Genomic DNA, 27,174 nt, shown 5'->3' on the forward strand with positions numbered 1-27,174 from the left:
GGGGAGCCCCACTCTGGCTGGGCTCGATCCCAGGACTCTGAGATCATGACCTGAGCCGAAGGCAGACATTTAGCTGATTGAGCCACCCAGGTGCCTGCCCCCAGGGGAATGTTTTCAGTACAGGATATATGACACTACATGTGGTTGGTATTGGAAAAATGTCTACGTTCCAATACATATATTGTTTGCATTTTACTGTCCCCAACCCCCCCCCCCCAAAAAAAATAATGCTACTGGTAGAATGATAAAAGGCAGAGCAAACCACAAATGAGTGAAGGGGAAATATGATTGAGGAGCTTCAATTTTCAAAAAATTCTTAATGTGCGTATCTTCCTCTTACTGGGGTTGTTATTCTCACTGTTGCTCATATCATCCTCTCTTTGGCCAGTGGTGTGTTTTATTTTCTTGGTCTCTTTATTTTTTCTAAGAAATTCTGTGGCCCCATCTCTCCCTCCACAGCCAGACTGGGGACTGCTCCCACGGAGTTGTGCTGCCTCACACAATCTCATGCAGGCCACATGTGCGTTCCCCGCACCTGCCTTCCGGCCTTGGGCCTTCCGGCCTGTGAGATGGGGCTGCCCTCACACAGCATCACACCCGCGGCCTGCAGCTCCCCAGCATGGTGCCCTGGGGAGGAGGTTTGCCTGGTGATTGCTGTCATGTGCCCCATGACCCTGCTGTCCTTGTGGGCCCTCAGGCCTTTCCAGCAATCTTGAATCCTGGCTCTTTCCCATCCCATGGACCCCTCCCTGGTCAGGCCTGGCCAGGGGTTCCTGCTGGCTCCTTGGTTCCCACGTTTTTGGACATGACTGCGACCTCCTTTTGATAGCTTCCTTGATAGCTGGCGTAAGGTGTTTCTAGCCTCCTTTGCACATTTCTTGCCCCGTACCTAGAATCAGCCTTTTCTCCAAGAAACTTTGGTTCCATTTAAAAGGAAATGTTACCTCAAAACTGCAGTCCACAGCTATGGCTATGGACACTGCCATGACTGGGAAGTCCTTTTCAGACCTGTTCAGCAGAAAGGGGAAATTTGTGTTTTGTTTAGGATGTGAGTGTGTACAGATACCTGCACTGCAAACTTAGACCACAGGGATTTCACTTTCCCTCTGTCTTACATCCGTATGTCCTTTCTTCACTCAGAGACTCTAGTACTAACATCATTACTCATTCACTGTTACCCATGGTACATACACAACAGTCTCAGGATACTAATCCCAACACTACCACTAATAATGTGACTAAAAACAGGTAGATTTTTATTTATTTTTATTTTATTTTATTTATTTTTTTTTAATCTACGATAGTCACACACACAGAGGCAAAGGGAGAAGCAGGCTCCATGCATCGGGAGCCCGATGTGGGATTTGATCCCGGGTCTCCAGGATCACGCCCTGGGCCAAAGGCAGGCGCCAAACCGCTGCGCCACCCAGGGATCCCTAGATTTTTATTTATTTTTAATGTAGGCCCCACGCCAGCATGGAGCCCAACACAGGCCTTGGACTTAACCCTGAGATCAAGACCTGAGCTGGGATCAAGAGTCAGACACTTAACCAACTGAGCCACTCAGGCGCCCCAAAGATTTTTTTCCCTAGGCTTTATTCCACTAGAGATGCATAAATTACTGTTTTAAGAGTTACTTTTTGTGTGGTTATGCCACCCACTGGATACTAATTTAGATTCATTAGCTTCATCCTAAAGTTTTTAAATTTAATTTTGTTTTATAATTATGTAACATATTTACCTAGTTCTAAAGTCAAATTTACCAAACTAGATATATTCAAAGTCAAAGAAGACTTAATTTTGTCCTCCTCATGTTCCTTCTCCAAGTTAACCATTTAAAAATGTTTATAATTTATCTTTATGCTTTAAACACATAAATACAGATAAAATAGTATCTATTTTATCACACACACATTCTCCGTTTTGCTTTTTAATCTGGAAATCTGTATGGATTTGACATTAACCAATCCTCTTCCAATGGACATTTGTGTTGCTGTTGCAAATAATGTTATAAAGGATAACAGCCTTGTGCATATTTACAGTTAAAAAGTATTTTTTGCCAGTTTGTTTTTGGGAGAGGTCACTAGATAGGAGACTTCTGGTCAAAAGGATTAGTAATTTTACAAATATTGCCAAATCCCCAATAACCACAATGGTAATTTGCAGGACCATCAGCCATATGAGTATGCGTGTTTCTCCACCAATAGTTTGTGAAACTTTTGGATTTTTGCCAATTTAATATATGAGAAACAGTATCTCAGGGTTGGCTTTATCTTTGACTCTTTCACTTGACATGAATGGGATAAGCTTGTTTTCATATGGTTAACCATTTATTCTCCTTTTTTTTTTTTTAATTTATTTTCCTGTTCATTGTTTATCTCACAAGATCAATTTCCTGCAGAGTCTTTGGTCTTAACTTTTAAAAAAAAATTTGGGGCGCCTGGGTGCCTCAGTTAACCATCTGCCTTCCGCTCAGGTCATGATCCCGGAGTCCTGGGATGGAGCCCTGCATCAGGCTCCCTGCTTGGCGTGGATTCTGCTTCTCAGCCCCTCCCCCTGCTCATGCTCCCTTCCTCTCCCTCCCTCTCTCACTCACTCTCTTAAAGTCTTCATTTGTTTTTTTTTTTTTTTATTTAAAGAGCATGCATGAGTAGGGGAGGAGGCAGAGGGAGAGAATCTTCAAGTGTACTCCCTGCTGAGTGCGATCCCCGTGTGGGGCTCAGTTCACAACCCATGAGATCACAGCCTGAGCTGAAACCAAGAATTGGAGGCCCAACCAACGGAGCCACCCAGGCATCCTAGTCTTTTTATTTTTAAAAGCTCTTTAAGGATACTAGAAATAACTAACGATTTGAAATATTGTCATATACCAGCAGGTGAACCAGTATCACATAGATGTTCTAGTAATTCTATGAATATTCCTGCATATAAAACATACAGCAAATTGTTCAAGCATCATTTATTGAAAAGACTGTCTTTCCTTATTGAATTATCTTGGCACTTTGGTCACAAAGTTGACCATAAGGGTGCCCGGGTGGCTCAGTTGGTTAAGCGTTTGCCTTTGGCTAATGATTTCAGGGTCCTGGGTCTGAGCCCTGCCTCAGGCTCCCTGCTCAGCATTCTTCTGCTCCTGCCCCCTTTCATGCACATGCTCTTGCTCTCTCAAATACTTTTTTATTTTGACCCTAAACACATGAAAATATATTCAGTTCTATGATATTCTGTCTATATCCTCGTGCAGTACCACACTGTCCTCATTATAGTAAAATTTTGAATTTTTTTAAATTTTTAACTGATCTCTACACCCAATGTCGTCTCAAACCTATAATTCTGAGGTCAGTATTCACACGTCCTACCAACTGAGCCAGCCAGGCACACCTGAAATTTTTGGTGTAAGTGTTCCAACTTGGTTCTTTTTGTAAAAATGGTTTTGGCTATTGCAGTTCTTTTGCTTTTCTGTAAAAATTTTAAAATCAGCACATCAGTTTCTGTAAGAGAAAAAAGTATACTGGCATTTTGATAGGGATTGCATTGAATCTGTAGATCAATTTGGAGAGAATTGCCATCTTAACAGTATTGATTCAATCCATGAACATGCTCTATCTCTCCATTTCTTTAGGTCTTCATCAATCTCAGCAATGTTGTGTACGTCTTATATGTTTTTTGTTGAATCTATCCCTAATTTTGTTATGTTGTTAAGTTTTATGGTTAAGTACATAAAAACAGCTGACTTTTGTTTTTATCTGGTATTTAGTATTGATCTTATATCCTTGCTTAGGATACTTGTTAAGTGATTCTAGTTTTTATTTCTAAGCTGTATGCCTTTTCCATTTCTTGCCTTATTGCCTTGGCTAGTACAATTCCACGTAGAAGTGATGAAAGCTGGCAACTTTGTCTAGTTCCATATCTTAGGGGGAAAGTTCAGTCTTTCACCATTAAGTATATTAGCTCTGCGGTTTTCATAGATGTTCTTTATCAGATTGAGCAAATTTCCTTCTCTAATTTGCTGAGTTTTTATCATACATGGATATTGAATTTTGTCAAATTTTTCCTCTCTTTACTTAGATGATCATAGGATTCTTTTCCTTTATTCTGCTGATGTGTACTCTGTGATTTTCAGATGTTAAACCAAACTTTCATTCCTTGGGATAAAACTTACTTGGTCAAATCCTTTTTTACATATTGGTAAGTTTTCTTTCTTTTTTTTTTTTTTTTAAATGTCAGCTCATTTGATGTTCATTTATTTGATAAATCCTTTCTCCATAGTGTCAGAGGTACTCCCACTACTAATCACTATAATTCTAAAATAGTGGTCTGAATTCAAATTCCCTTTATGACCTAACACTCCTTTGTATAGATTTTATTTTTTTATTTTTATTTTTTTATTTTTTTTAAAGATTTTATTTATTCATGACAGAGAGAGAGAGAGAAAGGCAGAGACACAGAGGAGAAGCAGGCTCCATCCAGGAAGCCCGATGTGGGACTCGATCCCGGGACTCCAGGATCACACCCTGGGCCAAAAGCAGGGGCCAAACCGCTGAGCCACCCAGGGATCCCCAAGATTTTATTTTGCGTCTACTATGTGCCAGGCATTGTTAGGTGTTGAGGATACAGAAATAAGGTAGATGCAAGCCCTTGACCTCACAGCAGTGGTGAAGACAATCAAAACATGTTAACTGTAAGATAGTTGGAGGAGTATTAGACAATATTGGGGACAAATTGAGATTTAAATAAAGGGAACTCAAGGTAGGATTTTTTAAGCCACCTAAAGGAAATGAACATGTAAATTGAATTTAGCCGGGTTACCATAGCATTTACCATCCAAACAGGAACATTTTTAAAAGTCAAAGGGAAAACAAGTATAAACTAGGATGTATGGTTACCTTAGATTTAAGCAAAAGGGAAGAGTGTTTGAGGCAGATAAAAATGTATGTGAAAGAGAAGACTAGATCTATTAAAAGAACTAAAATTCTCCATTTAGGGAGACTGTAAACTGTAAGGAAGAAAAGTAGGCCAGAAAAGGAAGGAGAAATCAGATTCTTCAAGGCCTTACAAATCAAAAAGGAACTTGGACTCCATTCCAAGGACAATAAAAGTTCCAAGCAAAGACATGACATAAATTTTGGGAAATTATGTTGATTGCAGTGTGGTAAAAGTGTGAGCAAAAAAGATATCAGCAGAGATCATTTAGGGGGTAAAAGGAGAATGGAGTATGGGGTTTTGGCATCATGAGATGTTCTCTGATTATGTGACTGCAAGACTCTATGAATACACTAAAGACTACTGAACTGTTTGGTGATTGTGAATTACAGCTCAATAAAGTGTTTTAAGGAAATTTAGGAAATTAAGTCCTCCAGGTGAGATGGTAGGGGCTCTACATTAAGGTGTTAGAAATTGAGGATGAGTTCAAGAGATATTTAAGAGAAACTATACGGCCTTGTGATTCACAGTATATGGAGGTGAAGGAGAGGGAAAAATCAAATTAACTTCCAAGTAAGTGGCAGGATGGGGCACAGTGCTGTTTACTGACAGAACCTGAACCAGACAAGTGTGTGAGATGGAGGTGGGGAAGATCTTAGGACATGTTGAATTTGAGAGAACAGAGACTTTCAAGTGGGAGATATCTGTGTGTCCCCCTCCCTCTCCCCAATTCATTTGCTGAACTCTAATCTCAATGTGATGGTGCTGGGAAGTAATTAGGTCCTAAGGATGGAGTCCTCAGGATCTCATTAGTATCCCTGTAAGAGGCCAACGAAGTTCCTGTCACATGAGGATATCTCAGCAGTCTGTGTAGCCCAGAGGAGAGGTCTCACAGAACCTGACCATGCTGGCACCGTAACCTCAGACTTCACTCTCCAGAACAGTCCAGAACAAATTTGTTTATAACCCACCTAACTGATAGCACTTTGTTTTAGCAATCTAAGCTAAGACGACATATAAGTGTGGCTCTCAGGTGAACATCTAGGCCAAAGAAAACCAACATACGTCCCTGAAGTAAACAGCATTGCTTAAGGTGCGTGATTACAAAATCAAGATTTAAGAGATGGTTAGAGGTGAAATCATCTGAGGAAGGGCCCCAGACATAGGGAAAAAACCAGGGGAGCATCATGTCGCGAGTCCAATTCAAAGTCTTTCAAATGAAGTATTCAGGGGTGTAAAGTACTATTATGTGTCAAAAAAGACAAGCAGAGTAAGCTCTGAACTTCAAGACGTTTCAGTGGAGTGATAATGGCAGAAACCAGTCTCACTGGCTTCCCTGGTAAATGGTGAGGTGCTGTTTGTCAAGAGGCAAGTAATTAGGTTTTGAAGGGGGAAAAGAAGGGGGTTGAGCAAGAAAATATTTTTTAAAGAGGCTTGGGGGGATCCCTGGGTGGCACAGCGGTTTAGCGCCTGCCTTTAGGGCCCAGGGCGCGATCCTGGAGACCCGGGATCGAGTCCCACATCGGGGCTCCCGGTGCATGGAGCCTGCTTCTCCCTCTGCCTGTGTCTCTGCCTCTCTCTCTCTCTCTCTGTGACTATCATTCGTAAATAAATAAATAAATAAATAAATAAATAAATAAATAAATACTAAATTTCAAATAAATAAATAAATAAAGAGGCTTGGTCATGGTTAGAGAGAGGAAAGGACCCATTTAGAGAAGTTGAAGGTAGTGAGGGAACACAAAAGCTGCAGAGAGGGAGGGAGGACTGCCTCAAGTTCAAGGTTTGGGGACAGTCTGGGATCCGTGTTTTCAGTTCCTGACGGGATGCTGATGCACAAGCCAGTTTGGGAGGCAGGGTACTCAAAAGCAGACTTTGTAAGGAGCTTGGAAAAGATGGTACCTTTAATAAAGATCCTGGGTTATTCTGTTTTCTCTCTGAATAGGAGGAAGAACTTGCAGGGGGCGGGGGCAGGCAGACAGACTTGGTGATGCAGTTGAGGAAGTTTTCCACCATTTTTCCTGTGAAATCACCTGCTAATAGAGTTGGGGAAGGTGAAGATTTCCTAAGACTGGAGATTTCAAATTGCTCTGAATGAGGGGTAGCTTGCTACTGTTGAGGACCTAGCCAAGGATGGGGACTGCAAATTAGATAGTGGCACCATCTGTGCCCTCGTGTGGTTTTCTGTAGCAGTGCTCAGCAAGCCAAGAGTCACAGGCAGATCAAGCCGAACTCATCTGAGATTCAGGTTTTGCCAGTTGTAAAATAATGACAGTGAAACAAAGGAGTTGGGCTATTGCCAGGAGAGAGGCGGAAGTAGAAGAGGGCAAGTCTGAGCCGGATGGAGGGGACCACTAGTGGAACGAACGCCTGAAGAGAATAAAGAACTTGGTATATTGGGTTTGACTGTTCCAAACTCAGGGCCCTTCTGTATACCAGTTTGTATTTAGCACTTCTTTTATCACCAGCCCTGGTAGGGGGTGCGGCTCTAAGAAAATCCCTACCCTCAGAATCATGGGTCATTTTGTAGACAAGCGTGCCTCTAAGAACACTCGATAGAATGACTGGTACAATGAACAGATCAAGGTAAAAGGTACTAAGGAAAAAAAAGGGAAAAAAAAAAAAAAAAAAAAAAAAAAAAAAAAAAAAAAAAAAAAAAAAAAAGGTACTAAGGACGTGTGACAACAGACTCTCGTCATCACAGACTAAGAGGTGGCTACCAGGGAAGCAGTCATTAAAAAAAAAAAAAAGACTCCCCCAAGTGGATCTTAGGTATAGAAAGACCACGACAGACAGAATAGGGACGGAAGACCATTATGAGTAGAGCAGTAGCATAGGCAGCAAAGTACAGCACAGACCTGATTAGTAGGAGTTCAAGGTCATAGGACAGCAATGTAAGATGAGGCTGTTAAAGGGATTTAAAGTCAAATTAGAGAGCCTTAAATGTGCTAAAGAATTTGGAACTTTATTCCCCAGCAGTGAGAGGCAGTTTTTGTGAGCCGGACTCCGATGTGCTCTAGGAAGACTGGGAATCCAGAATGAAATCCTTACTGAAGGCCTAAACCCACGGGTCTCTGGGACTGCACAGAAGAATCAGCAGTAGTGCTTTGAAAGACACTTCTGGGTCCACCCACCAGAAATCCTGCTTCATTTTGTTTGGGATGAGGCTCAGGCATTTAAAGGTACTCCAGATGATCCTAACCCAGGACTGGGTTAAAAGGCATGATGGTCTCTTCTGTGTCGTTGGTTGACGTTGATACAGTAAGGCTCAAATCAGACAAGAATAAAGGAAAGCCAGATATGTGAATGTCAAAATTCTGAAAAACGAAAAAAAAAAAACCCTGTAACAAGCCAAACTGACCCAACAAAATTAGAACTAAAAGCCCACCATTCGTTACACCATTCCCATCACAAAAGAAAGACAGATATTGAATATATACAATTTATTTAATAAATTAATGTCATTCAAAATACAGTGCCAGAACATTATGCAGTTGAACATGCTAGTAATGTTTGTCATGAAGCACCTGTGCTCATGTTAGATTGGCGGCGCCCGCTACTGCTAGTGGTTCCTGGGATTAATGCCAGAGCAGCACTAGTTATCTGCTCTTCTGCACGGCTCGTGCAGAGAATTCCTGAACAGTTCACCTTTCTAATCCTAACCCCCCCCACACACACACAACAGGTTAAAAAAAAAAAAAAAAAAAAAAACAGAAAACAAAAAAAACCACACCCTGACAGCTAATGGGTATCTATACACAATCACTCTACAGTAATGCTTGTTATTAAATTAAGATGTAATGACCTGGTTAACCCACTCTAAATCTTTAAGATGGAGAAATACAACAGCAGCAGGTAGTTATATGCATGAGCCAATGTTAAGGTAATACAGAAAGTGGAGGCATTTACTGATTAAAGCTCCACACAGACCCGCACAACGAGGGACTAGCAATTCTTATTGCAAGCCCAGCAACTTAAGTCCACACCTGGTAAATGACCAGCTGATTGGAAGACCTGTATTCTAGATAGACAAGTATAAGTTAGTGGAAAGAGAGTACATGCACCTAATAGTATAGTTAGACTGATCCTGCAGTCATAGCTTTCCCTGTGCAATGCCATAAAGTGGAAGATCTTCCTCAACTATAGTATAGGATTTAGACATTTCTATACCAACATGGACACTAGTGTTTAAGTGCAGCTGAATTAATTACACTGAAAAAAAAACCATATTCCAGGACTTCAGAACAGAAGCACGGGAATGAAATACATATACTAAAATAACCTCGGCACAATTTGCGATATACCACACTAGGAACAGGAAACTACTTTAATAAGTGAACTTTTTGAACTGTACATAACACAGGGCTAACAATGTTAGATAATCCAGATTCTTATGCTCTCATGATACACGTAAAAGTTTCAATTATTGGATACTCTATTTCATATTATGGAAGCATATCTTTCTGTAAGACTCACTGATATATATTATACTGATGCAAATATTAAGTAGGGCATAAAAATAAAATTTATCAAAGATAGATTTTTATGTACTCATATTTAGTCCTTTCATAGCCTCTCTTGTTTAGCAAAGAAAATGACAAAGCACATAAATCAGGCGTGCACTCCCAAAACTCGCCAACTATACAGGTGGTAGTGCAACCATCTCTCCATCTAGTTCAAACTCCTCAGTCCCATCCGGTGAAAAAAGGTAAGTTGGTGGTTTCCACGGAGATTCTTCAAGGCAGGATGGATAAAGTTTCCCCACAGTGCACCGAAAATCTCTCCCCAAGTCCCAGAGTACACGTTCAGATATGTGCTGCCGCAGAGACCACCGGTCAAGTTCCAGATCATACTGGTAGGTGACATATTTAGCTCTCTCGTTTAAGTGGGTTTCTCGCATAAACACACACAGAGAATTTGAGATCACAACAGCTCTGACGCAGGGGTCTGAGTACCTCTTCGCAGGGATGTTGGCTGCCATTTTCCACTCGTTTTTATTCACATCATAAATCTCCACAGTTACTGAAGACCCATCTACAGTGCCAGAGGGCAGTCTTATGCCAGAATTGGTAGCAATGTGCAACCCTCCAATATAGAAAATTTTATCACCAAAAGCTGCAGCCGAAGCAAAAGATCTGCTAGTCTGTCTCATGGCCATTTCTACCCATGAATCAGACCTGGGGAAATAACAGTACATGAGGTTCAGTGTCATCACATAAATGCAGTCATGGACCACAACTGCTGCGCTCCACTGCCAAGCACAAGGCAAAGGGCTTACCATTGTCCATTCATCCTTCTCAGTATCGTATCTCTCCACGGTCCTCCGATTAAGTTCTCCACCTACACTGTCTCCTCCAATTGCATAGATATAGCCTTCACAGCAAACCAAAGATGGCTTTATGCGGACAAAAAGCATCGGGGTCTTTGGAAACCAGGTATTTTGCTGTGCATCAAACCAGTAAAAGCAGTTCACAGTTCTGAAGGCAGTTTGAAGTTTGCTTGTTTTACTGTGATTTGTTTTTGTGTTTTTCAGAGGAACCTGACCACCTGCTATATAGATGTCATTATCAGGAGTTACAACAGTCCCAACCTTATGCAAATCAGCGGGTGGGCTGCACAGCTTGTAAACTTTCTCTGCTTGGGGGCTGTAACAGACAGAAGAGTAAAGACTACAAGGATTTTCTGAAGATGCTTCAATGAAAATCATCATCTCCTCTTTAGTCATTCCAAGTCTTGGTTTGAAAAACTTGGGCATAGACTTATACAGACCTTGAACCACCACAGACTTGTCATTGGGCGGCAGACCTTGAAACCAAGCTCTCTGTGTTACTTCGGAAAGTGCATCGATTCTGATTTGGCTAAGAACTGAAGACAAATACTGGGATCGTGATTCTGTGTTGTATTCTAGCCACAGCATAGCAGCTTCTCGAACCGTCTCCTCCTTTTCAACATTTAAATTGTCACTACTGAGGATGTCTATCAGTAGGTCATGTGACAGCTGCATGAAAGCCTCCTGGTGATACACAGCAGTGAACTTGTGTTCTACCATTCTTTTAGCACTTTGTTTTAATTCCTCACAACTGAACAGATCAGCAAAACTCAACAATCGCACACAATTCTCTGCATTTATTTTTTTAATTAAATACTCCCGACAACGTTGTAATACATCTTCCACCTAAAATGGGAGGGGAAAAGGTTGATAAAAACAAATTTTACTTTTATGTAAAACACAAGTATTATTAATCAGCTCCCTAAACTATACTTTTTATTTTTAGATACTTATGCTTGGGCAAAGAGAGAATGCCTTCCAGTAATAATAAAATTAGAAAACTGTATAGTTTTGTATTTCTACTTCTTGTCCAATGGCCTACTTAAGTGCTCTATTTAGGAGCTAATAGTTTAACATTAAATAAGCTCTTAAAAATAAATGGTCTTAAAGGAAAAAGTATGGAAATTTATGGATATATTCCATACTTTTCTAGTCTTTAAAACATATGTAATCGAAGGCAGGCCCGGTGGTGCAGCGGTTTAGCGCCACCTACGGCGCTAAAGTGTGATCCTGGGGGCCTGGGATCGAGTCCCATGTCGGGCTTCCTGCATGGAGCCTACTTCTCCCTCTGCCTGTGTCTGTGTCTGTCTCTCTCTCTCTTCTCTCATGAATAAATAAATAAAATCTTAAAAATAAATAAAAAATATGTAATTGAGAAAATCAAATGGAAGCCATGTAAAAACTAATGATTATCATTTTTTCATTATAAATTTGTTATTCTGGGGCGCCTTAGTGGCTCAGTGGTTGAGCATCTGTCTTTGGCTCAGGTTGTGATCCCAGGGTCCTAGGATTGAGTCCTACATCGGGCTCCCCACAGGGATCCTGCTTCTCCCTCTACTTGTGCCTGCCTCTCTGTCTCTCTCTCTCATGAATAAATAAAATCTTTAAAACTGTTAGCCTAAATGATTATTGATGAGTAGCTGGCATCTGGTTTTCTCAACATGGACAAGAAAGTCCTATAAAACAAAGCTATGCACAAGAGTTAAGTATTTGCCTGCCTTATCTAGAGAGGTAACCAAAGGAACAATAAATACATTTATGTGCAGTTACAAATTACCTATGTTTAAATGACCCACCTTAGCCATTCTGTTTCCTAGATTTGTTTTTTCTTAAAAAGGAAAAGTAGAGATCTTGGCTGAATCAGAAGTGCTACCTACTATGCTTATTCAACATCATAGTAAGCTAACTAGAAGCAGTTTATAGTGACAAGTCAGGGTGCCTAGACTGGATGCTCAGGAGCAGACAGTATTAGGCAGCTTTACTTCTCTAAACCTGACCTTTCTCTTATATACAATGGGAGGATCCTTACCAATGATTATAATAAGGATTAGATGATATCTACACATCTATATATCTATAAGTAAAACATATATAACCTAAATAAAAGAGTAGTATCAGGAACATAAAAGCATTTTCTGTGGTTAATAATGAAAATCATGTTGCCAGTCATCCCAGGCTTGTCAGGACAACCCGGTCCAAGAGCCAGTCCTGTTTTGCCAAGTATATGCATATAGAGTTTAACAACATGGTAGGAAAAAAGTTATAAGGAACAGTGTCACTATTTACAGTAATAAAGTACTCTGGAATCCAAATTTCTTAAAATTCCTCAATTTTTTTTGCAACTCTAAAAAATACCTACTTTTAGTTTCTGGCTTTAAAGTACTGAAAATTTAAACTATGGAAAGACAGTGCATATTGTTGGCACTTCCCCCTTTCTCAAGTTTGGATCTAGGTTATGAATGCCTTTAATTTTAAAGCATCAGGAAGCTACGATGGCCTCAGTTTCCCCAGAGTTGCAGATATAGTAGAACACTGCATAATTTTATAGGGAAAAAAACAGTCCAGAATAAAAGTTATATACAGCATTGGACTGAGTTCTGGTTCCCAGAATTTCACCCAGGTGTTGGTGCTCAGTGTCATCATACTCAATGCAGTATGCATTTATGAAGCATCTACTAGGTAGCATGACCTGTTCTCTCCAAATAAAATCTTTAGTCTCAAGGTTCTTCCCTCAGAGAAACTTCCAGTTTCTGAAATATATTCCAAAAAAAGAGAAAGGGAGGAGGAAAATATTTTTATATTCTGTTTAAAATTGTAAATATTGAGGGAAAAACAGAGTAAAATAGTTTATCTGTAAGTGGATCAATCATCACTTTAGTTTAATAGTTCTTTAACAGCTCAAGATGGTCACACAGCTATTATAATATTTAGTTCGATCATTTCCATAAGAACTTCAAATTTTCTGTGAAAACCTGTACGATCAAAAATCAATACATCTCAGCCTTTAGCAAAAAAAAAAAAATCAAAGCGCTTAAATTTAATAAACACCTTTAAAAATTACTTTTATCTGAAATCTGAATTCTCAGGTATATTAGAATATGAAACCAGTATGAAATTTTCACCCATCTTTTCAATTCAGTTCTCTTCATAAAACTAAAGTTTACTGGCTGACCAAATCCTGTTTTTCCCTTGTTCATTATTTTTATATTTACTTAATCTCTACACCAACATGGGGCCCAAACCCAGGGTCCCAACATCAAGAGCTGCCCATGCTTCCGAGCCAGCAGGCAACCCTCCTTTGTACATTTTAAGAAGAGAAAACTTTCTAAAATCTGCAATAAAATTATATAGGTATAAGACAACACTGATGATGAAACACTGTCTCTTGAAAAAAATAGACCAGTTTATGTATATAACAGAGGAGAAACTGCTTACCTGCAGGAAGCAAGCTGTTTCATAAAGCTGTTCTACAGTGCTGTCATTTATTGCCAAGTTACCCGTGTATGCATAAGCTATTATTATCTGTAAGGTGGCTGCATCCACATTCCGCAGGTGCACATGTGTCTGTTTGCTTTCACTGAGTCCACTCATGAACATGGCCCTACATAGAGAAAGAACCAAGCTTTTAGGTTTAGTGTAAAACCAACGTAGACATAAGAAGCAAAACTAGACAACATGGATTTTTTTTTTTAACATGGATGTTTTAGAGTATTTGCTGATGGACATATTCTAGGAAAAGCTTTCGAGGGAAAGAACCAAAAAGCATAGTTCATTGCCAAAGATATACTAAACCATTCCACTATGCCATTCTGAGTGAAAATATCAAAATTCATGTATTCTTTATATTCCTACAATGGAATACTATTGGGCAATAAAAAGGAAGTATTGATGCATACTACGACACAGATGAACCTCCAAAACATGCTCAGCATAAGAAGCCAGACATAAGAGACCACATATTGTAGGATTCCATTTACAAGAAATGTCCCCCCCAAAAAAAACAAAGACACAGAAGAGAGATTAGTACCTACCCAGGAGTGTGGGTGAGAATGGGGAGTGACTGTAAATGGGCACAAAGGTGAGTGAAGTGTTTCAAATTACATGGTAGAGATGGTTGTACATCTCTGTAAATATACTAAAATGCATTTAGTTATACAAAATGGGTAGATTTTGTGGTATGTAAATTATGTCTCAATAAAGCTGTTAAAATGGGTCATTTACTCACATGTTTTCCCAAAACTATACAGGGTAGTTTCCTAAAACAATGCAAAGAATACTACTGCATGTACACAGGAGAAAAATCTATGTGATCAAAAGTGAGTATCACAACAGCACTAGGTTAGGCCCCTCAAGGACAAGATGAGAAAAGCCATCAACATGGATAAAATAGTGAATCAGAGCAGAACATGACCGTTTTTTCAGGGGTATAAGGGCTCATGCAGGAGACTAGAAAGCAAACTGGAAAGATGAGTGGCTGCCAGATCATAGAGGGCTTTTAAAGAGAAGAGTCTGAGCTTTTTCTTATAGTGAGGAACACTGAAGGGTTTTGTGCATGGATTTATCAGCACAATAAAATGTATTCTAGGATGAATACTCTACTGCCGGACCTCAAGGGCCAAAGGCTGGAACCAAGAAAACAGGACTAGGAGTCTGCTGCAGTAATCTACACTGGTATAAGAACCTGCCCAGGGTGGCAGAAAGAGATAAAAAGCTATCACAACGAATCAAGCTGGTGACTTTCTGAACACAGGAAATGGAACCAAGTAGATAGGGAAATGAAGTGCCTGAAAAAATACTGCTAGCCATTAAGAGAAAAATTTTAAGGTCAAGGAAGTGCAAAGTGAATTTAATCCTGGGAAAAGGGAGTTAAATTTTGGCTATATTTAAGGTAAGGGCAGTTGAGTCAAATGGAAATAATACCATAATCAGTTAAGCATTTAGAATCACTGAAACTCTGGGGAAGGTCAAGCATTAATACAATAGTCATTATCTACAAAGTAACACGTGTTAAAGCTGAGTAAGTTACCTGAGGGGAACCTAAAAAACTCAAAGAAAAATGCAACAGCAGTCCAGTACTATGCTACTTAGGACAAAAGAGGTAGGGTGTCAAAAACTGTGGAATCAATGAACGAGGAGCTCAGAACGAGGAGCAAGGACAGCAGCTAACCTTCAGGCAGTGAAGGAGAGGAAAAGTGGCACAAACAACATCAATCAAGGTGGCTGATGACATCCTCCCCAAAATACAGGATGGCCATAAATAAACCCAAGCAAGTCAGGGAGAACAGGAGGTGTTCTCTGAAAACATTCAAGACATGACAAGAAACCCTTTAAGAAAACCGATAAGCTACTGGCTTCACCTGTCTGACATGAGAGCATGGGAGGTAACAAAAAGAAACCTGAAAAAGAACTGTAAGAGCTGAGTTAACATGGAAGGTTAGGGATCAAGTGGTTTTTATGGCTCTTCCAGCAGGAGGCAGTAACTGGAAAAGAGAGGACAAGGGGACAGCTGGCTGTACAGATGACAGGCAGACAGGCTATTCTAGATTATGGTTTCTAACACCAGAATGATGGACACTCCTGTGAAGGAGCTGTGCTTCCCGAAAACCAAAGACAGAAGAAGCCTAGCCAATCTGATCATGAAAGTATTAAATAGACGTTTTTAAGAAAAGAGCAAATACTGAATTACATATTAGAAAAGTATCGCAGAGGAAGAGGTGCTGAGCAGTTCTCAGGTTACTGCTCTCTCATCTGGGGTCTAAATGTTACTAAGAAGTACTGTTTCAGAGGTTCTTTTGATTTCTGAGGCTCTTGATTCTTGGTAGGATATAACTGGGAATTTAAACCACAAAGCAAGGATGTATCTAAACCAAAAGGCAAAATTTGCATTGTGGGTTACGAAAGCGGCCCAGACACAGGATTTTAAAGATTTGATCCCAAAGACGTACTGGACTATTCTTTCTTTCTACTTGTAATTATTTCTACTTCTTAATATCTGATTTGCTTTAAGGAGAATATATTCTCTCTGAAGACCAAGGATGCTAACAAAGGGAACTGGCCAGTGATGAGGAAATAACAGTAGCCTTAAAAAACACTGTGTTGTCTTTAAGACAGTAACATTACTGAGGTGCCTGGGTGGCTCAGTCAGTTAAGTGCCCGACTCTTGATTTGGGAGGGAGCTCCACACTCAGCACGGAGTCTGCTGAAGATTCCTCTCTGCCCCTCGCCCCACCCACTTGTGCTGGTGTGTGAGCTCGCTCTCAAATAAATAAAAATCTTTAAAAAGAGAGCACAGCACTAATAAGCAGCTTTGGTACTGACTGCACCTATAACCTCAAATTTCTAACACCATCTAACTAAGCAAATAGATCTGAAAAAGAAACTGACCATCAAAATCATCTGGGAAGCTTTTTAAACATAAAAATTCTGAAATGCTCACACAGGTCCCCTGAATCAGAATTCCTAGGTTTGAGATCCAAGAATCTGTTTGTAGAAGCACTCGAGGATTCTGATGATTAACCAAGTTTTAGAACCACTGTTTGCAAATATGCTAGCTTTCTAAGAAAATCAATGTCTGAAATTGTATGAAAAATCCACAGCTTAACTTGAAACTGCTGGCACAGCAAAGATAATTAGCATTTGGGCCTCAGCTTCTGCAATCATGAGATGTGTTACATTAAGAAATGTGACATTTCTACACCTTCATGTATGTTGACATTAAAAAATCAACATTAAACCTGTCCTTTCTAGAACTGTCACTAAAGGAGAGCAGAAATTAACTTTCACTGCTACTCTCCACTTATGACCACTAATACCTGTGGTAGGTGCACACTGGTCCACATTTACCTCATCTTTATTCACCCTGTTCCTTTTAGATATTAAGTAAAAATTCAACCTTAGGGCAGAACACAAAAGAATTTCTATGCATTGGCTTCTATTCCTCTCATGAAACATGTAATAAAGTAAAATCTATCTACATGTAATAAAGTAAAATCTATCTAAAAAGATTAAAAGTTGCAGATCATAAAAATGCAAAGTTACACTTTATTTATATGCTATTACAAAATAAATCAGCTTCTAAATTCCAAGGCACAGAGAAAAATGTTATTAATTACTTAAATCTGGCAAGGAGTCTGGTAAGGCTAACAATAATCAAAAGTGAGAAAAATATTTTTGCAAAGGAAATAAAGTCCTTAACATGTATGAATAGCAACAATGATCCTCTAAGTTATTACTTAGCCTACTTACATCTATCAACAATGACTACTCTTTTAGAAATACAGTATCTTAAAATCTCAATAAATAAAAATTACTCATTTTTCTTTCTCTTTTAATCTTTTTGTCTCCCCATAACTAAAACTTTACCTGAGTTAATTTCAACAAATTTCTTATATTTAAACTTTTGTAAAAACTTTTTTCATCTGTCCTTTACTTATACATGCAAGGAAGTGACTTCACCAACACTATGCCATCAGAATAGAAAAGTTAAGCAAAACGTGAAAACGTCTATTTTTTAAGTTTAAAAGAGTTCCAATTAAAACATTAAAATAAACTAACATTCTGCATTTGAAATTACAAAGCAAGCAAGATTAAAGTACTTACCTAAAATAAGAGCTACATGTTGCAAGAACCATCTTATGACAGGGGAATTCAGTGCCCTCAACAATTAACACTATGTCAGTAAACAACTGCTGTTCATAAAACAGTTTTAACTGTTCCAGCAAGGACACAGCATATTCAGTATTGATCTGCCTCTCGTCTTGAGTGGACATGACTGTATTCCATTAATATCTCCCGGAACAGATTGGAAAAGTCAGTCTTACTGATGGAAGGTCAAGTGAATGCTTCAGAAACAAAAAAAGGAGAAACTCTGCTTGCTGTTATCTGCAGCATTCAGAATCAAGACTGACACAGTTGCTAATGAAGAGTAAGTATCTTGTTATATGCTTAGAATCACTCCTAGGTCATCCTGTGTTAATTAGGTTCTTCAGTTCTTCAACACAGTCTGCAAACGTCTTGCTCAAATTTGCAATTGCTGTGCAGCTCATGGGTTAAAGAGAATAACACACGAGGTAGATTTTGTGGTGGCATCCTATGTTCCGTGGGTCCTCTGGAGTAATTAAAAAAAAAAAAAAAAAAAAGGCCAGTTAAGAGTAGGCTAGTATATTTTTAGGATACGATGCTTAAAATGGCAGATTTAAATATAAATTATATTTATTTGAAGTTCAACTTCAGACATTGCCATAAAAATGAAACCTGAGAAAAGGAACATTTTGACATCTATTACATTTAAAATAAAAAGACCGAAAAAAATTAACATTCATAGTTTTATTTTTTTTACATTTATAGTTTTAAATTAACTTTTTGCCTTCTCTTCAAAACGTAAACATCCTAGAAAATAAGCACATCAGTAAGCACATATTTTTAAAGTTACTTAAAAATTAAAGAATTTAAATTACCAGCAAAGCCAAATCTCCTAGTTTTTTGTTTAGTGGCAATACGGAGCTGTAATTTAAGAGGAGGAAAAAAAAAAAACCCTTTCTCTTGCACAGAGAAATCTCATTTTGGGGATATATCCTAAATACACTCAACAAAGTTTTTATATTTAAATTAGTTAAACTACATGGTAAATAGATTCCATTAGTTTATTTCCAAAGCATAAACTATGTTTTTTAAATGTGTAGTTCAGTCCAGTAAGGGAAGTAGATGCAGTATATATCTCTTTGTATAGTGGTTCCTTCCTAAAAATCCTTTTGAGTATAAAATTTTACTGGGGGAAAAAAAAAACTTTTTTAAACTAAACATGGTAGAGACATGTGTAGGACCCTAAATGGAAGACTCCATAGTATACAAATATGAATTTAATGATCCAAGATGTGTAAATTTAATACAAAACCAATCTAAATCCTATTTGCAGAATATCTGCCTAGAAGAATGCGCAGAAGTTGCCAGGGTATTTGAGGGAAGGAAGGGCAAGTTTTTCCTCATAACTCTCATCAAATATTAAAATGTACTACAAACTACAAGAAGCCCAAGTAAATACAAGAAATTGGATATAAACACTGGCATTTTAAAATTTAAGATTGGTTTAGTTCAACAAATAATGTTGGAACCGGCTAACCACTTGAGAGGAAACCCTAGGTTTTAGTTATATTGCATACCATTCATCAAAAGAAATTCCAACTGAATTAAAATTAAAATTTTTATTTGGAAATCAGAAATTACAACATATGGCAAAGGAATTACAAATCAAGAAAGGAGGTAAAACTCATACAGAATTACTACATAGCTAAAAACTATCACTTCAAAAAAAATAAAAAATAAAAACTCACTTCTTTTCTAATTAGATGGTTCTTAGTTCCCATAATCAGAAAATCAAGTACTACTCACATGAAACCTATAAATAATACCATGATTGGAACCACTACCACTTTTTCTCACAAAGTATCTTCCATATGTCAAAAAGAAGATCACATTGTACTTCCTGCCAAACTATACTATTACACAAACTGCTAACTTGATATACACTGTCAAATTTCCAGCCAACTTAACTCTGAACATAACTAAAACAGGTGCAAAGGCAGAGTGAGATTTTGGGTCATTTAAGGTAATGACTTCGCTCTTCCAGATCTGAAAGTTACACTATAAATCTAAGTTCTACTACCACAACCTCTAAAGCTAATACCTAATCACCTAAAATCACTATTTTCATTTATCAACAATGCAAGGTCTAGTGTTAGCAAGGGTGTAGGAAAATGAGTATTCTTCTACTGGAGTGTACGCCAATTCATACCTACATGTTCTTACTCAAAACTCCTAGGGCTAGGTATGTTCTGGAATTTAGAATTTTTCAGGTTTTATAGTGGTACTGTGGTACATACATCATGTATTATAGGACTCTCTCAAGGAGTCTGGCGCAGCACTCCATAATCGAACATATTACTATCTTTGCTGTGGGAAATACGAATAGTGTGAATATAATACTATAAATAGCCTCATGTTACTTCAGGTTGAGTTTTGCTAGTTTCTCTTAAAACTTGATTTCAAGAGCTTTCTGAATTTCAGAATTGCAAATGAACTATTACGGAAAGCAAAGTACCTGGCATTGTAAATGTTGAATATCTCTATCAATTCTACCTCTGGAAATTTAGCTTATAGAAATGCATACATTGAAGGGCACCCCCGGTGGGCGCAGCAGTTTAGTGCCGCCTGCAGCCCGGGGACTGATCCTGGAGACCCAGGATCGAGTCCCACGTCAGGCTCCCTGCATGGAGCCTGCTTCTCCCTCTGCCTATGTCTCTGCCTCTCTCTCTCTCTGTGACTATCATAAATAAATTTAAAAAAAAAAATTTTTTTTAAAAAGAAATGCATACATTGAGAAATTAAAAGACTCAATCCTAGCTGCAAGACCCAAATTCATCCTCATCCATATTTAAGCCAGGTGACAGGAACTGGCAGCCAGGGCCAGGATGGATTTGGATCATACTGCTAGGCCCCAGAATTCCTTGCAGACTAGCTATACAGGCTCACTCTGGTCATTCCTTTAACCCAATAGTATGATTTAATTTTTTGTAGTGATTTGATTTTTTGCTGTGACTTTTTAAGACTCCATTTAATTTGTTATGTGTGGGTTTTACTAGATTTTTTTTTTAATTTTTATTTATTTATGATAGTCACACAGAGAGAGAGAGAGGCAGAGACACAGGCAGAGGGAGAAGCAGGCTCCATGCACCGGGAGCCTGACGTGGGACTCGATCCCCGGTCTCCAGGATCGCGCCCTGGGCCAAAGGCAGGCACTAAACCGCTGCACCACCCAGGGATCCCTAGATTTTTTTTTTTTTTTTAATTAATCATACCCATGAAACCATACTAAAACAAATGGTCTGCTTTTTCAAAATTACACAGTGAGCCAACCTCATGTAATCCTCATTCTGACTGCTTTAGGCATTCCTATTTCCCGCCCCTTACTTTGTAATCCAAGGTTCATTTTCTTCCTGACAAGGTAATTTTTATTAGGATATCTTAATACTAAAACAGAAAAAGGAAGTCATTTAGATATACTTAAAGTAAAGAAGTTTAATCATTTAAGCATATTTGTATCTAGTACAATTCAAAATAAAACTGTCACTTCTCTGAGAATATAGACTTCAAAATATACTAACTAAAAACATGAAAAGGTGCAAAGTTTAAAATGATCAAAGCTTCAAATGCCTGTAACATGAACATTTACTGTAACAAGATTCTTTCTCTCCCAAAAACAAAACTTGAAATCAATATCCTAAAAATATTTCATAAAGTCTGTACCGTATTACTTAGTGATCTGACCTATTTTATTAATTTTCCCTTTTTAATAAATTGCAATAGAACTATCATTCTGTGTTATATCTAAAATTAGCTTCAAAATAAGTCAAACATTCTGTTATTTGCAGAAGTTAGCACCCACAAATTCCCAGGTATCAAGGAAATCGTTTAATTTTCCATCATAAATTAACGTCTACTTAAATTTAATTCAACATATGTTTACTGAGTATTCATTAAGGGTTGGTCATTATACTCTGAAGTACTCAGACTGAGAGTTGCCAACCACTAGAGCTCCAAAACACCATATACATTTATTCTTATTATACAGATTACAGCCAAAACCATGATTTAAAAATCCAGTTATTCTAGGAGTACCTGGGTGGCTCAGTGGTTAAGCATCTGCCTTTGGCTCAGGTCTTGATCCCATGGTGCTGGGATCAAGTCCTACAACAGGCTGCTCCCAGGGATCCTGCTTCTCTCTCTGCCTCTCTGGGTGTCTCTCATGAATAAATAAAATCTTTAAATAAATAAATAAATACATACATACATACCAGTTATTCTAGACAAAAGCTAAAAGGCAGCTTAAAACAAGTTGGGTATAAGGAATGTTTCTCTTAAAATCTGTCTTGCTCTTTCATCTCCAAACTTCTGATAACACAAGAACAAGAAATTTTATTATCATTAGAAAAAGTGTAATACAAGTAATATAAGCAAAGGAGGTAGTTGGCACTTGGCTCCACTAACAGTGGTTCATACTTCAAAGAGGAAAAAGTTATTGAAGACCTTTTTAAGCCTTCTGAATTCTACTAGCATATGCAATGATTTTCTAATTTAAAAAACAAACTTTTAAAGGATATACTACTTCTCTTTTATTCAAAGACAAAATATTCTAAGAGGCTTTTTTGCAAGCTATAGTCTCTGTCCCAAATGCTTGACTCTGTTGTTACAGCCTCAAAGCACCAAAAGACAGTATGTGAACAAATGGACATACTGTGTTTCAACAAAACTTATTTCCAAAAACAGGCTGCAGGCCACATGCACCAATCTCTGCTTCAGACTGCTTCCTGATCAAATATTAAGAGTCTGTGATTAAAATGCATGACACAAGTTGTTTTTCCTAGAATATTTTCCCTCTAGATCACAAAAAAAAACAAGGAAAAAACCCTACAAGCCTGAATTGCCTAAAGGTTGAATTATATACAACTCTTAATCTAACTTGTATATATTACACTCTTCAACTAAAATATTTTAACATCTATTATGTAATCAACACAACTGCTTCCCTTACCTACTGCAGGTTCAGTGAATTTTTTTTTCCAAAGATTTTATTTATTTATTCATGAGAGAGAGAGACACAGGCAAAGGGAGAAGCAGGCTCCATGCAAGGAGCCCGACATGGGACTCGATCCTGGAACCCCAGGATCATGCCCTGAGCGGACGGCAGATGCCCAACCACTGAGCCACTCAGGCATCCCATTTAGTGGATTTCTGAAACACTTTCTCTTTTATGTACTGAGTACCCTTTATCAAGGTTAAAAACAAAAAGGACATTCTTCTACAAGACAATCTGTTGGAAAAAAAAACACAATGAGAAAATACTATAGAGTCAAAAACACAACCTATTTTCTATTTTATCAACTACAACAGTAACTACATACATTTGAAAACCACAAGATGTGTGAGATTTTTTGTGTAAAGGGATAGATTTTAAAATCTTGGATTTTAAAGCTGATCATTAGAATATTAAAACATATTCCACAATGAAAATGCCAACTAGAGCAAGAATTAAATGGGAGCTGTACAGACACCGTATAATGAAATTTTGAATCTAATAAAGTGCAATGTACTTTAACATAAAAACTATGCATATTCTAACTTCTTTTTCTAAGTTATGGGCTCAATTAATGTTTTTTACTGATCTACTTGATGGCAGAGAATAACAGCATTAAGGTTAGAATGCCACATAACAGGATGAGATTCTTCTATTCTCTAGCCACTAATTTTCTGCAAAAAATTAGGGGACAAAGTCCAACTTATTTTTAAATCTAAGGGCTACCTATGAAAATAAGAAATTTATAAATTACAATTTAAAAAAGCAAAAATTTTGGTTCTAATACAGTTTTTCTCTATTGAGTGAATTCCACCACACAAGTTTCAAAACACTGCTATTAAGTGATCAGGATTAAATCAGTCAGCAATCCAGATTAATATATACAATTCTATTTAAAAATATTAAACACCTCTTACAGGAACTTACTCCAACAGGTTTCTTCAAATAATCAGTGGGACTATAAAATAACAATACTACAAAAAAGGTGCTTAAGTCCTCAGGCTTTGAAATATGTCCCAAACTGTTTCTACAAAGAAAATCAACACAAAACAAATACTGCTAATATTCAAAATTAAATAATACTAACAAATATTTCATAGATTCTGAACACTGATATTAAAAGTACAGAACCCAAGATTAATCGGAGAAAGGCATGAAAGGCTGAAATTAAAAAAAAATAACTCCAAACACTCAGAGATTTCAGAGGCTGATGGCAGCAGATTTTATTAGGGGGAGGGGAGGTATCTGATTTCACTTTGATCCCACAGGTGTGTCATTTGTAGTATCCTTCCACTGAGTAGCTACAGAAACACAAATAGAAGCAAAGCAAGCTTTTCTTTTCTTTTTTTTTAAGATTTATTTGAGATAGAGAGCACAGCAAATGAGAAGAGAGTGCACAAGCAGTGGGGAGAGGCAGAGGGAGAGAAAAGCAGGCTCTCCCACTGAGCAGGGAGCCAGATACCGGGGCTTGATCCCAAGACCCTGGGATCGTGACCTGAGCCGAAGTCAGATGCTTAACTGACTGAGCCACCCAGATGCCCCCAAAGCAAGCTCTTCTAATGTTAACCAGGCAAAACCTGAAAGATCAAGGAAAAAATAAAGTATTAAAAAACTGCTGAACGTAAAAATGACTTTGATCAGCAATTAACTGAGCTGTATATGTTAAATGAAATAAAAAGATGGGAAAGAGGCTGCCAACTAGGACTGCACAGAAATTACATAAAGGATGAAGTAATGAGAAAGAAGAAGGGCAGCAGACTCTAGGTCATCATCTGTACGAAGCACTTTCCAGCTGTATATTATTAACTTAGACGGTGCTGCATCTTTTAATGCTACAAATGCCCAAACAGAAGATAGAAAACTTTTCTTGGAAAGGATCCAAAGCATTCTGAATGTCAAGTTATTGCCAAAAATTTAAGACCATTACTGATGGAGCCGTGAAAGCCCAATTCCTCAACTTACCAGTTGTGTGACCTTTGTAAGTTTATTTACTTTCTGTACCACAGTATGCTAATCTGCAACATGGAAGATGAAAATAGAACTCTTCTCAAGGAGTTGATTAAATGCAAATGCATTTTATAAAGATCTTAGGACAGTGCCTACCACATTACACTACTACATAAACATATGAAGTTGTATTTATTAATCCACTCAATGGCCAGGCTTTTTGTCCCACTTTCCCAACTCCTGAATCTCCATACCTATATACCAGGTCCAGGCGTCCCAATTACAAGATCTCAGCACTCAAATACAATTGTCTTTTTATTCTGAGTGAAGGGGATCTTAGACACTCATTTCAAAGATTTAGGGAGTATTTTGATGGTACAAATCACAAAACAAACCAGCTCAACAAAAGCTAATCTTGATTAGCTGATGGGGGGGGGGGGGGGGCGGGGACTCGACTAAGGGAGAACCAGGAAGCACCAGTGACAAAACAAAACATTGTTCGAATCAATGAGATAGGTTGCTCCATAGGGAGGACAAAATATTGGTGCCGGCAGGTTTGCTTTCAGGTTATCAAAACCATTCTGACAGTTGAGAATGTCTGGAAAACTACTTGGTCTTTCTTTACACTGATTGTCAACCACTACACAGATGTGATCCTGGAGACTCGGGATCGAGTCCCACATCGGGCTCCCTGCATGGAGCCTGCTTCTCCCTCTGCCTGTGTCTCTGCCTCTCTGTCTCCGTGTCTCTCATGAATAAATAAATAAAATATTAAAACAAAACAAAACAAAACAAAAAACCACCTTGCCTTTTGAAGATTTTATCAAGTTCGATAAATTTCAGTATAGCTCCCCCTACTCTAACCAAATGCAGACCTCAGATCTATTCTTACGTTCTTCATTTACAACCACACTGAAGAGTCTACAGGGCTCCATCAAGTAAATTCAGATTACAAGTATAAGCCTCCATACTACCTTACAATTAGTAAATTATTTCACTTCAAAAAAAAATTTAACAACAAAAAATGAGACAAGACCATAAAGGAGATGCCACCTGTGACAGAATAATTCTACGAGTATAGTATGTCCTTTTATTTTGGGTATCACTTTCCCATTTTTTCCTTTCAGCTCTGCAGTGACTTAAGAAAGGTGGAGAAATATAAGCTAAAGCAAAACTGACCTTAATGGTCTCACTGAGATTTCATTTTCCACCAAGTCAATGATTTTTTTCAAACACAACTACAGGAGAAAATATTTTTCACTCAAATATACTGGTGTGGTCGTTAAGGGTACAGCCAGTTAACACTGATTGTAACTACTGAAGTTTCTCAGTTTCTTCCAAAAAAGAAAAAAAAGGGGGGGGGGAAGATAAACTGAGGAATATTTAAAACCCTGTGCCTACCATGGAAGCTACAGCATGTCACCGCTTGTCAGAGGTATGGAAGTGGAGCAAAGAAAGCAAAGAATTTTAAAAGCTTTCATTAAATTACATTTTCTCCAAATCTTCAAAAATCCCTTCTTCCCACACTGAGGAAATCTAGGTACTGCAAATTCCTGGCAAGGGAACGAGGAGTAATCTTCAAATATTTAAAAACATTACTTGCAATCAACCTGTCATTGCTAATACTGAGTTACTTAAGTATTACTTGCTCTATTCAAACTCCACAAAACTGAAAACGAGGAGACTGAGATATAACGAAGTTTGACATTTTCATTCATATAGCTTATGACAGCAGCACAAATCCTTTTTCCTGGTCTGTGAGCAAAACATCTCTTGTCTAAATAAATGTATAAAACCTTTTGGCTTTTCAGACTACCTCCGAATTGCTAGGAACTCAACGTTCAATGTTTGAATCTTATGAGATACCTCATCATTTCCATTAACTGAAAGAAAAAAATGTACAGAATTGTGCGGACTTAGGAACTAGGATACTGCTATTTCCATCCACCTTCTTAGAGGCCCCAAGAATAAAGAGATTTTAGGCTTCCTATGAGAGCAAACAAAAAAAGGGGAGGAGAGTTATTGCATTAAAACTCTGCTTCCAAAACTCCGTGTTCAGGAAACAGCACTAGGTCGGGACAGTGTGAACTATAAGGCATGCTCCACAGAAACGCCACGGTCCTGTGCAGTTTACAGACGGACCAGTTCTGGGGGATTTAGGGACCCAAACCAAAGGGGTTTCGATGAGCACTAGACCAAGGAAAGGGCAAAGCGAAGCAGCAAGCTCAACGTTAGCTAGCAGCCAGGTGAGAACAGCAGCACAACTCCACATCGTCAAGACTAGAGAACTGGCGGGATTGACTTTTCCATTTACTTTTAGATCGGGGGGCGGGGGGGGGGGAATCCTTGT

General features: G+C 38.3%; 2 protein-coding genes across 10 annotated transcripts in view; one reads left to right on the forward strand and one right to left on the reverse strand.

Annotated features, from left to right (window-relative positions):
* The window catches only part of AVL9 (AVL9 cell migration associated), an 80,502-nt gene extending 68,637 nt beyond the window's left edge, over positions 1–11,865 (forward strand). For all 3 annotated transcript variants that reach the window (XR_007402083.1, XR_003143144.3, XR_003143145.3), the window contains 2 exons: positions 7,897–8,102; positions 10,454–11,865. The gene's annotated coding sequence lies outside the window, so the exon portion shown is untranslated. The remainder of the gene's footprint in view (positions 1–7,896; positions 8,103–10,453) is intronic.
* KBTBD2 (kelch repeat and BTB domain containing 2) overlaps positions 8,349–27,174 on the reverse strand; it is a 217,026-nt gene continuing 198,200 nt past the window's right edge. For all 7 annotated transcript variants that reach the window (XM_049093785.1, XM_035698643.2, XM_025464569.3 and 4 more), the window contains 3 exons: positions 17,849–18,356; positions 13,685–13,850; positions 8,349–11,095 (listed from right to left, as the gene is read on the reverse strand). In XM_049093785.1, the coding sequence (XP_048949742.1) occupies positions 9,560–11,095; positions 13,685–13,850; positions 17,849–18,018 (1,872 nt within the window). In that variant the 5' untranslated portion in view covers positions 18,019–18,356 and the 3' untranslated portion in view covers positions 8,349–9,559. The remainder of the gene's footprint in view (positions 11,096–13,684; positions 13,851–17,848; positions 18,357–27,174) is intronic.

This window comes from Canis lupus, chromosome 14, assembly GCF_003254725.2.
Source record: "Canis lupus dingo isolate Sandy chromosome 14, ASM325472v2, whole genome shotgun sequence".
Taxonomy (NCBI): domain Eukaryota; kingdom Metazoa; phylum Chordata; class Mammalia; order Carnivora; family Canidae; genus Canis; species Canis lupus.